Consider the following 11,924-nt stretch of genomic DNA (forward strand, 5'->3'; position numbering starts at 1 on the left):
TTTTGCTACTGCAAAATTCTACATGTTCTACTAAAAAACCTGAAATGCCAGTTTTTACAAGTTTAGTTACAATGAAGCTACAAGTTTTTAAAGTAGATTATAGGTAAGTAGAATAGAAACAGTGTTCCTTAAGAAACTGGACTGCTAAGTTTCCTGAGCACTTCATGAAATACTGGATTTAATAACAAAGATTTAATTATCTTTTAAAAAAAGATAATGATATTAGGAGGGTGTTGTTCTATATAGTCTTACTGACTTTTCCAAATGTGAGATAACTCTTCAGTTTCTGATCTTAGTAGATCGACCTCTAAAATAATTAAACATGAAATTGGCTGCAATTCCATGAATACCTTATTAACTGTAGTGTAAAACCTCTGCATATATATGTGTGCGCCTAACCTTTTTGTTTTTAATACCTTGATATTCACTGCAGCAGAACTTAGTTCTAGAATCTGTGATGAAATTGTGCATGTGTTGTCGTTGTTTCTCAAATAACAGTGAATTTTAGAAATTTTACTTAACTCTCGCTTGTTTCAACTTTGACAATCTTGAAATCGGAATACTTGCCCTAGTTTTGTTAGCTCTCACTGTATCGGTTTAACTGTAGCATTTAGTTTCAGGGCCTAAGAGAGACAGAAATCTAGTTTTGGTGGTTACTCTGCTGAAACAGAAAACAGAAAAGTAAATTATATTTTATTTTACTGATTTTTTTTGAGGTAATCTTAACAGGTTAAATACACCAAAAGAAATGGGAGTGCTGCTTTTATTTGATGGGGGCATCGGTTAGGATCATAGTGTGATAATAAGGAAAAAGTTTAGAGAAGTGTGAAGGGTGGGGGTGTTTGGTGCTAAAGGTGATGGATGGAGAAAGGAAAGTGAGCAATGATTTAAAAGTAACAAGTGGATAGTAGTAGTGAATCGAGAGGAGCAGAAGAAAGCTGTGTTCAGCATCTCATTGACCTAGGAGCTTGGGTTTAACACATTCCATATGTATGGAATGTTTTATTACCTGAGAACATACATAACTTCTGTTTAATTAAAAAGGTTGGATTGATTTTTTTTTTTAAATGGGTAATCTGGGAAAAAGCTTGTTTGCAGAGATAAGACACGACTGACAGCTGTCAGATGAAGAAATGTTTGAATAACAATATATTAGCAGCAGTAATCAAAAAATAAAGTGGATGTATTACTTCATGTACGATTTAAAGTAATATTTCTCTTTTCATCAGTTTTTATAATTGCAAGCTTTTCTCTTTGCTTTGAACAAATACCATGTTTTGGGATGAGTTAGCTATTCTGTGGCACCTAATTTAGTGTGTGTAGGTGAAGTGGTATAATACCTGTTTTGAGTTGTTCTGTCCTCCCTCCACTGAATAATTTTTAGAGAATTGTCATTCCTAGGGAACAAAACAGAGTTAATTTTAAAATAAATTAATAAATAAAATAAAGACTTCCATATGGTTGACATAAAATTTGTATTTTGTCTTCCCATCTTTATTAATATGCAATTGTGGTTCAACTTTGGGTATTGCATTTGCAATCAGATTCAAGTTTGTTTAATGAAACTGTAGACTAGGTACTGATTTGGAGCGTGTTGAAATCTTCACTAGGAGCTGGTCTGCTTGACTCTTCAACAATCTTTGGTTTAGTTTACTCTGTTTTAGTTGCTGTTTCAATGGTTGTTGCCTTCTTACATCTTGTGCTTTGCAGTTTCAGAATGGCAAACAAACTGCTAGGTAATAAAATAGTGATGTGTCTATCTTTCTTGCATGCTAGTACCCCATCTAAAATGTTGTAGGTATTTACTTGTTTGGTTGGCATAAACTGTTCTGCTTTGAAAGGTCCCTTTGGGACAGTTCTTAGATGTTATCTGCAGGGTATATGCACAGGAAGGACAGCAGTGTCTTGGGACATAAATATACAAATAATATTATGATCCTGGATAGTTTTTTTTTTTTAAAAGTCACAGACAGCAGGGTTCAGTAATTAAGTGTCTTCCTATTGCCAATGTGTTTAAAAAAGAAAGAGTATCCAGTGTATGTGAAGAAAAGCTAATTCCAGCAATCAACATATGAGTATCTACACAGAAAATCTCTTGAAGTCTCATTTATGAATACCTGCCCCATACAATCTTGTGTCGTTTTTGTATTTCAGGTATCCAGTTACAATGAATTATATTTGATCCTATTATTATCATTGTTATTTCCACCAATAGAAGCAAAACTTTGTGGTAGGGTGGGATCCTCAGGAGTTACCAACTCTGGCCAAACTGTGTTTGGGTCAAAGTCACTGAGAGTTTCACTGTTGATTTTTGTAAGAGTCAGGTTAGGTCACTGCACAGTACTTTTGAAATCCCACCTCTAACTATTTCTGAGTTGAGTGTGTGATTATTTCCTCACAGGGAGGAGTCCATCACCACAGCCTTCCAAAAACACCATACAAGTGACATGCGTCGGTCAAAATACCAAATTCTAGTAACTTTAACCATCTGCTGTCTGAGAAGCTGTATTAATGAGGCTAATAGGCTGATGCTAAGCATTTACAAGCACAGTAGTGAAAAGAGTGCCGTGGGCTTCACTGCAAGTTATAAGTGCTGAAGACCTCCAGGATCAGGCTCTGGATGAGCCATTCAGTACTATGTGTGGTCTCTCATAGGCTAGTTTCATGCTTGCTTGCGGTACTGGGAACTAGCCAGCCATGACAAAAAAAGAACATTGTGGGTCTTAAACTTGTGCTAGTGCTACTTCTGCTTTTAAAGTGAACATGATCTGAAAGCCCCTCTGCACTCGGCTTGTGAAAAGCACTCAGCATGTCCCATAGCTTCTGAAATCTGTGGTACAACTTGCGTCAATGCAAGCTGAAGGAGCAAACCTTCCGGCATATAGTGTGCTCTGGAGTTAAAGCACCTTCAGTTTCCTTCCTGTTTTTTCCCTTGGTGGTGCAGTTAGTGGCATGGAGTTGTCTAGAGGTATGGGGGAAAGAATAGCATGTAAATTTACTTTCAGGTCACAGGCCCTCGTTCTACTGGAGTGACTCACTTGAAGTGATACTAGTGTCCGAGATAAACCTCTCGGATGTGTCATACAAGATGCTTATTATCGTAATTGATCTGTCACAATATAATTATCATCCTTGGCTCAGCAGCCTATCAATATATGTATTACTGCTGTATCGTCTGTCTAAATGAATGTATCTGTACAAGCTGTTGTGGATCAGCTTATGGCTGTGGAGCCATCCTGGTTTCCCACAGCAGGTATCCCTTCTCCTGACACAAGGCAGGAGGGACTGTTACTTGTTGATACCGTCGTCTCCGGCAGCAAGCTGCTTTGGTTTGCATGCTGACTTCATTCTCATTCTCTCTCCCCTCAGCTGCATTTTGCCATGCAGCTCTCACGTAAAATGCCACGTGCTGTCATTGGCTTAGTGTTGTCCTGATGGTGCCTTCTCCCTCATCAGGTGCTGCCACGTCCCCATCTCCACACTTAGCACTGTCTGCAGAGCCTTCCCCGCTCTGACTCTGCTTCCTCACACCAGAAGGCCGCAGACAGTAGCATCTCTGCTCCAGTTGTGGCACACTGGGGATGGCCTGTCAGAGTGAGGAAGTCTGGTAAAGCATGGTGGGGACAGGGCAGGCTCTCAAATCTGTGTGGCTGTGAAGACGACACTGGCTGAAGAGGTTCTGGTAGGTTGAGGAAATGGCTGGTGCCATGTGTAAGTAAGTGGTGGTGAAGAGGTGGGGGTGTGGTATCACCACATTCTTTATGACATAGTAGTGAAGTTCATGCACCTTGCAGAGGATTAGCATGATGGTGTATCATGGTGCCAGGGGTCAGGACCTCTTATAAAAGGGATTGCTCTTTGGCGTAAGATGGCAAGTAAAGTAACAAAGTGCACGTAGGGGAAATTAAGGAGGGGTTTCTGAGCCAGCAAAGCAAAGGTGGTGTTGGAGAAGATACTGCCTCAGGTAGCCACCACAGCTGAGCAATGGAATTTTCACCCCCCACCCCAGCTGGCAAATGAGATGCCTGGTAGATGCATGTTGTGTTCCATCTTGTTAGCAAAGGATCTCTTATAGATAAATGTGTGACTTTCCATGTGTGTTGTTTAACATGCAGGATTATTACAGGGGTTTGCATTGTTACAGAAAGATAAATTAAGGTGCATTTTATGGTGGACCTTTTGCTGTGAATCCTGATCTTTACAAGTACATCTCAAAAATTCATAACTCCGCCTCTGAGACAATTCGAAAGACTTCCAGTGAATGATTTAGTTTTCCTCTGAGCTGCAACCTATATTCTTGGAAGTCTTTCGTCTGAGCTGCAACCTATATTCTTGGAAGTCCTATTTGAGAAGTTAGCTAAATATGCTTTCAGAAGTGTTCTTTTTCTTAACAGTCATAGGAGCAAAACAAGCTTTGAAAATAAAATGGCAGTTAAAATGAGCATTGACAATGCAAGGCAGTAGTGTATGATTATAGTGTTGTTTTAAATATACCCAGTAACATTTTTAATGCATCAGAAATGGTTATCTAACTTCCCTAATTGATCTTGTAACTTATTACGATAGCTGACTAAGAAAGTGAGGCTAACTTTGTGGAAGAAAAGTATGAGTTTTACGGTTGTCCTTCTTGAAGTTTCCAAAAAATAAAACCCAAAATGCATACCACAAACATGTTTCTTCTCTGAAATGCATTTTGTTTGGTTTATCAACTAGGTAAAGAAAAATGATTGCATAAGATCAAAAGAAATTGCTTATCACAATTTTAGGTTGTAGCATCTGTTCGGAGAAAGGGAAGGGCAGGAGAAGATGCAACTTAGTTTTTCTAGAAATGTAAGAAGAATGAGATTTTGAAAAAGAGGTTTACACCTTTTTAGTAAAGATGCTTCTATTTTAAAAAGCTCGCTGTTGGGCCTTGGGATAAGCATGACTAAGCGATGTGCTTGTGTCTTAGCAACAAAGCAGATGGAAAAACAGTGGTTTAAAATCTGGCTGCATAGAGATGATCTCTGCTTGTCTGAATAATGGTGTGCCTTTCTCAAAGTTAATAAAACTGCACCAGTCTAGAGCAGGACTTGCATAGTGGTAGATAAATGTATTTAACTTGGATATCTTCTTCTCATTCCTTTTTGCTTCTTTACACAGGGAGTGAAGTATCTGTGCATTCCTGCTGCTGACTCACCCTCGCAGAACTTGTAAGTTTTCTTTAAAAATAAATCACAAAACCCCAGAAATCCCTCAGTACTGTGATGCCTGTTTTACAAGCAGCTGAAAGATCCAATTCTGATCTCTCACAACTGTTACACAGATGTGTTTTTTAATCCGTTAAGAAAACACAGTAACACTTTATTCCAGCCACTTTGATTCAGACCCTGCTTTTTGTGTGTAAGGGTTTGTAGGAGGGTCAGTATGTAAACACTCTTCTTCATTTGTGGCCTTAAACTTCAGAAGCTCCTTAGTGAGTCTGCTCCTAATTTAGTCCCAGTTTATTCTAGCCATTGTTTTTGTAAATCTTTTTGCTTGGCTGTTCTTTTTTGTTGGCGCTATCTCCAGCCATTAACAAGAAGAAAATATTTGAAAGAGGTATGAAGTCTGGTGCTTCAAGGGTTGAAATAAATTCCTCACAGTGGGCCTTCAAGGTAAAGTCCCAGCGTGCAAACTACCCCTGCAACTATCTGCTCTGGACTTCTTGAACCTGCCTTAGAAGGCCCCACTGCTTTTAGTAGTAGGCTGGCACGGTGGGAAGTTTCTGCCCTGCGGTGACTCTTGCCTTGAGGATACATGTACTGAAACTAGGGTGTCCCAGCCTTGCTCTTTCTCGTCTCCGCTAACGTTCATGAAACGCTAATTGACTTGCCCTTGCTTTTAATGTTTTGAACCATTGAGCAGCAAGTCTTGAGTCCAAAGAGAAATCAAAACAGGTTTTGTAAGAGAACTTGGATGGTGACCAACTCTTTCTTCTAGAGCTCACTGTTTATGTTGGGGAGAGGTGAGGGGGGTTTCAGCCACATCCTGCTACCAAGTTTTGTAGAGAAACAAGTAGTTGAAAGAGGCCTGGTAGGTACGGAAGGAAGTGCAGCACTGCTTTTCTCTCACATCACAGCAATATTCCAGCTCATGCTTTCGGGGGATATTTTTAGAGTATGTGTTTCTTGTACCCTAGAAAGATTCCAGCGAGGCATTTAATGTGTGGTGATTTGCCTTTTCATTCTGCATTTCTGTTGTGATTTTAGGGGAAGGGGGGAAGAAGAAAACACACCACACAAACAACACACACGCCCCCACCCCACAACAAAAAACACCCCAAAACCCTACATTTCAAGACAGGTCTGTAATGAGAAGGCAGATGGCTAACTGCCTTTGTCATGGACAACTTTTGCAGCCTTAATACTTAAAATAAAATTAAAAATTAAAAAATCCTTTTGGGAAGGAAAAAATACGAGATTAGAGGGAAACATTCACATGTCATTTTAATTGCTTGTTGGTATTCTGAGATCTGTAGCATTTCTGAAAACGTTTTGCAAATCTGCTTCCTTTGTTAATAGAGATCTGGGAATGGAAACAAAGGATGGCATTTGTGATGAACGTTAATCAGTGTACGGTATCACTGTTAAATATCAAGGAGTTATATTGAAAAACCACCTCCAGCGCTTGAGCTGTCTGGCGCAGTACCAAAGCTCTTAAAGCTTCAGTAAGAAGATACGATATTTGCATGAGTATTGTTTCTGTTATGCTGCAGACATCTAAAATACTTGCTTTGGTATCAGGTGGTTGCAAGCAAACGTCATTACTTCTAATACTGATACATTTTATCACTTAAAATAAAACTTGATGAGTAACCGACTTTTCTTTTTTGCTTTATACAGTCCAGATCTTCAAGTAAAATCAAATCATGATGCTCGCAAATAGCAATGTTGCTTGCTTTGCACATACAGTCTTCTGAAAGCAAGAGGAAGCTGTCTTTGTTCAGTCTGTGAGGATTTGACACAGTCTTATCTAGGAGCAGTTAACCGTACTGCCTGTGCCCTCTGCAGAGGGAGGGATAGCTGGGGAACAGGAAAGGGAATCGGTCTCTGCAGTATCTTTGTGTATCTACCCTCTTCTTTCAAAAGAGGGATCCTGGTGGTATCAGGAAAAAAAAAAAGCAGCATCCTGTATTGCAGGTCCTTGTGTTTTCTTAGCAATGGTTGAAAGGCACAACTGACCAGATACGCACTGCTGTCTTGTCTGTCTCTCCCAACAGCAAGTTTTTCAGAAGCTTTGCTGCTACTTTGCAACTGCTTGGCAGGTTGATAAGGTCCGACTGAAAGCCTTTACACACTGAATTTTGGGACTGTGAGCTCTTAATTCACTTCAGCTCAGTTTTTGCGAGGGAAACTTCTGGTTTCTTATGTGTGTAATGCACATTTACTCCTAGTAAGCTTGTTTAGTGGAGCTCCTTCCCTCAGAGGAATGAATTGCTAGGGAAATACAGCAGGGATTCCCCTGTTAACATGTGGGTGTTCACCAAAGTGGCTCAAAAGCTTGCTTCTACTCCCATGTTCTGTCCCTACCAAGCATAAGAATCAAACAGTTGCTTTTGAGACTCAGGTGCTTCCTAGGCATTAAATGAGTGTTTTCCCTGGACTGTGAGAATTTTACCTTGGGCCATTGACTTCTCCAGAAATGTCATCTCCTATAGAACCTGTTGCTAAATGTTAATTCTATAGAATTCAAATCTTCCCTTCCTGTCCTGTTCCAGCTAATTGTCTTAGGCTACGTGTTCCTAAGGAACTAACCTCCAACAGTCAGGCTGTCAGTGGTGATAATACAGAAGCCAGATAACCTATTGAGAAAAAAAATTTAGGTGGATCTTTGTTGCATTTCCATTGCCAAAGGAAAAAAACATCGAGATGCTTCTTCCCATCTGATTTGGATGCTTTTCTTTAACCTCTATAATATTTGTAGAATTCTGACTAGCAACAAATGAATATGTAGATCTGGTATCATAACTCTGCCCTCAGCCTAGTTTTGGATTATCCAGCTTGCTACTGTGTAAGTTTAGATAACTTTTACAACATGCTGGTAGGGGCACTGGACTGGTTCTTCTTCCTGTGGTGTTTTCCCACTGTGAAAATGATGCAGTTCAGGACCCAGCTTTAAGCTGGGAGATGTAAAACCCAGATATCATGTAATAAATTGTCTCGAAGTAACTGTTCAGTCCAACAAATAGGCTGCAAATCAACATATTTGTCAAGTGCTTTCCTGTTACAGGCGATAATCAACTGGTTTGTGGTTAATGTAAGACTTGCCATTCTTCTTTGTGTCTGGCACTTGCCACACAGCTAACTGGTCCTCAATCTTAGTTTTCACGTAAATATGGTTTGTACTATAACTTTGAAAATGAGTTTACGCAACTGTGTCTGCTGGAGCCAGCAGAGACCCTGATGTCGTAGGATTGTGGAGGAGTACATTTCTCCTTTTCTCTGACACAAGGTGAGGAGGGGCCACGGTTCTACAGAGCAGCACTAATTCTAAGCTTGGCTATTTCTCTTCTCCTTTTAATGAATGCCTGTAAACCCTTACACTTGACAGTGTTTCAGCAGACCGAGTGTCAGCAATAAGGAAGGGCAAATAAAACTGAGTGAATGGAGTTCACTGCTAGCTATATTTAGTACCTTGCAAAGGTGTTATGCTCATTCGCAGATACTTTTCAAACCAAAGCACTGAAGTGTTTAACCAAAACTTGTGCTAGACCATTGAAGTGAATTCACTGGTGCTTGGAGCTGCGCTGTTGGCCAGATTTTCTAGAGAGAAAGAGAAAAAGATGGGTGTATGAGAAGATTGGGACATTGTCAATCCAGCCCTAACCAAGTTTCTTCTGACTGAATCCGATCAATCTCGGATAAGTACTCCTGCACTGTGCAATAGCGATGCCTCTTGCGCACACAGCCCAACATCTCATTTGTCCTCTGAGTTCATTTATGTGAAGCTGCTCGTGCCCCCCAGACAGACCTGAGCGCCATGATTTTTTAGAACTCAGCCAGTAAAAATGTTTTGGAGTGGCAGTCTGAGTAGAAATGCATTTGTGAGGCTTCGTCCCTCTTCTTCACTTATCCCACATACTTGATTGGTTTCTTGAGAAACAAAATCCTGAGTTCACATGCTGTCCTAAAGCTTGTGATTGCATCATGCCTTGAGGTTTTCCAAATAAGTCACTCAAGTCTTCTCCAGCTGTGTTTTCCGTGTTGTATCCAGTGATGCAAGAACTGCCTTGGAGAGGGAGTCCTGGGCTTTGGGATCCCTTTTTTTGGATATTTCAGCTTAGGCATCATTGCCTTTGCAAGTTCCACAGGCACTGTCACTCTGTTGCATCACTGTTGTCCTCCTCCAGGTCTTGCATGTTTAGAGTATCAGCAGCTGCACTGTTGGGCAGGAAGGGAACCTTCCTTTTATGTGGGTATTCCTGATTTTTGTGTGGCTGCTGGTGCTGGGCTGAGGTTTTCTTCTTCTACACTTGTGGTATAATATTCACCCTGAGAGGGGAAACATCTTGAATACAGGACGTTGTGTTTCATGGGTGTTGAGCGCAGTGTGCTTTCAGGTTCGTCTTTGCCAATAAGCCCGGTACTGACTGCCTCTTAAGAAGCTCTTTCCTCTGTGTTGCACACATTGCTACTGCTTGCGAGCTTAAATTGCAAGAGCACTCAAAGGCCACAGTGAACTCCAGCTCTATTGAACTAAGAGGTGCTGCTTGCACCTGCGATAAATTGCAGGCAGTCCCAAAGGCTTTGCAGTCTGAAAGACAGAGGCAGGGTGAGCAACTTGGGACTGGGATGCAAAGAGGCGATGCTGCAAATTTACTGAGATGGTGACAGCTGCCCAGTTACTTTCTGTCAGACTTGCTCCACTTAAAATGAAGAAGCATGTGAGATAATGAGAGTACAAACCTTAAGGTTTGTAAACTGAGTCTTCATCTTCTCCGCATTTTCTCCTCCACTGCTTTAAAAAAGGTAGGCTGTAGGCAGGGGTTGACTGACACCCTGAATACGGGCAGGCAGAAGGGGTACTGCAGTCTGAGGGGAGGAGACTGGAAGGACCTGAAGAAGTCAGGGCTTGAATTGAGAATTTTTTCATAGTAGGGACAAAAGGGTGAGATTTCATGTTGCAAAGAAGAAAGTCGTAACATCTAAATGTGTCCTAGTACATGGTTTGAAGGAGGAAGTGAAGTCAAAGTTCAGCGTAAGTTTGGGTAGCAGGTAGTGGATGCCTCTTTGTGAGAGACAATATACCTTGAGAACTGCTCATGTAGTCGTGCTGAGTTTCGTCTGACATCTGAGCATACGCAAGGACATGCAAGGTCAAGTTACTGGTTTAAAAAGGAATAAAACTCAAACTGAAATACAGACTTGACAGTCATCGGAATAAAGTGTTTGTTAATGTTTATCACACTGTAGTGCCTGAGATACCAGTTTCTTCTTCAGGTAGAGTGGAGAATAACTATGCCAGTGAGTTTTGCGTTTCATTGGCAGACAGTAACTTTTACCTTGTCAGACCTGTATTCAGTTCTAAATTCTAGAAACAGCGTTAAGTGAGCTTTCGGATATGTTTCTCTCTTTCTAAGTAGTGATTTTACTAAATAGAGCACTTTCTTTATTCTCCTTCTGCTTCTGTTTTCAGGGCAAGGCATTTCAGAGAGAGCATCAAATTTATCCACGAGTGCCGGCTTACAGGTGAAGGCTGCCTAGTTCATTGGTATGTATACCACGTGCTAAAAAAAAGTCTTAAGGGTTTCTCTACCTTGATTTGGATGTTCATCATTTTAATGATAAGTTAGTTTTCATCTCCATTTTATAGCAAAATCCTCTTGGACTGAAATGCCCCCTTTATTTGAAGAGCCCCAGAAGATCTGCAAATGCTATTAAAGCCTCATGCTAGGACTTTTGAGTCACTGGGGTGGGCAGCTGCCTGGAGATAAAAGGAGCCCAAGAAATTCTTCTTGACCTTCTCTTCTTATCATACCTTTCTGTAGGATTGATTTGACTGGAGATGCGTTAACTAGAGGCGTATTATTTATTTCCCATTATTTTAATCACTGTATTTCTAAATGCGATTTCCATAATTCTAATAATATTATTAGTTTCTATAACAGCTATTTTGGTGACTTCAGAGTTGTTAAAAAAAAATTTCCTCTGAACAGAAACTGATTTTTTTTTTCTCTTTTTTTCTTTAAACTGTTGAAGCATTCAAATGTTGCATTTGTTAATAGCAAGTCTCTGACTGGAGAGATGCTCCTGGGACTGTAGAGAATAGAAAAGGAAATCCCACCCTGGGTTTTTTCTTGCTCTCTGCTATTGGTTGTAGTCTTTGTGCTGTATGTCCAAGTGACATATCTGAGTCTATATCTGGAATCAGAGTCATCTTGTGATTTGAACACTGGACTTGTACGCAGGCCCTGAGCATAAATCCTGAATTTGCTACTGACTCATGATAGGGCTGTGCACGAGTCATTTGGTCAGTCTCCATGTATGTAAAACAGGGATATTTAGCCTGAATTCTGGTAGAATTTTAAAAACCATATATTTAAATCTGTGAAGCATTTCAAAAGCATAAAATGTTCTCAAAATGCCAAGTGAAAGAATCTGGTACAAATGTAACTCAAACACATTCTTTATACTCAAAATAGTAATAGTTGGGAGTTTTTGTCCAGCACTGTCAAACCAGTAATAGTGAATGATTCTTATTTTATCCCAGCGTTTCATGTGGGGAAACTGGAGTCCTGAAAGTTGAAGTTGCACAGTGCATGGATAGCAGAAAAGGGAAAAGAACTCAAACAATCAGACATACGTACTTTAACAGTTCAGTTAAAGTTCATTTCAGCCCTGTCATGGTTTAAACTCAGTCGGCAACTGAGCACCACACAGCCGCTCGCTCACTCCCCCCCGGCC

The 11,924-nt window shown here is 40.4% G+C and overlaps 1 protein-coding gene across 1 annotated transcript in view; it reads left to right on the forward strand.

Annotated features, from left to right (window-relative positions):
* The window catches only part of DUSP22 (dual specificity phosphatase 22), a 45,984-nt gene that overhangs the window by 25,966 nt on the left and 8,094 nt on the right, over positions 1-11,924 (forward strand). The window contains exons 6-7 of the mRNA XM_009279234.1: positions 5,143-5,192; positions 10,657-10,731. Coding sequence (XP_009277509.1) covers positions 5,143-5,192; positions 10,657-10,731 — 125 coding nt within the window. The remainder of the gene's footprint in view (positions 1-5,142; positions 5,193-10,656; positions 10,732-11,924) is intronic.

Source organism: Aptenodytes forsteri, unplaced genomic scaffold (assembly GCF_000699145.1).
Source record: "Aptenodytes forsteri isolate BGI_AS27 unplaced genomic scaffold, ASM69914v1 Scaffold81, whole genome shotgun sequence".
Taxonomy (NCBI): Eukaryota; Metazoa; Chordata; class Aves; order Sphenisciformes; family Spheniscidae; genus Aptenodytes; species Aptenodytes forsteri.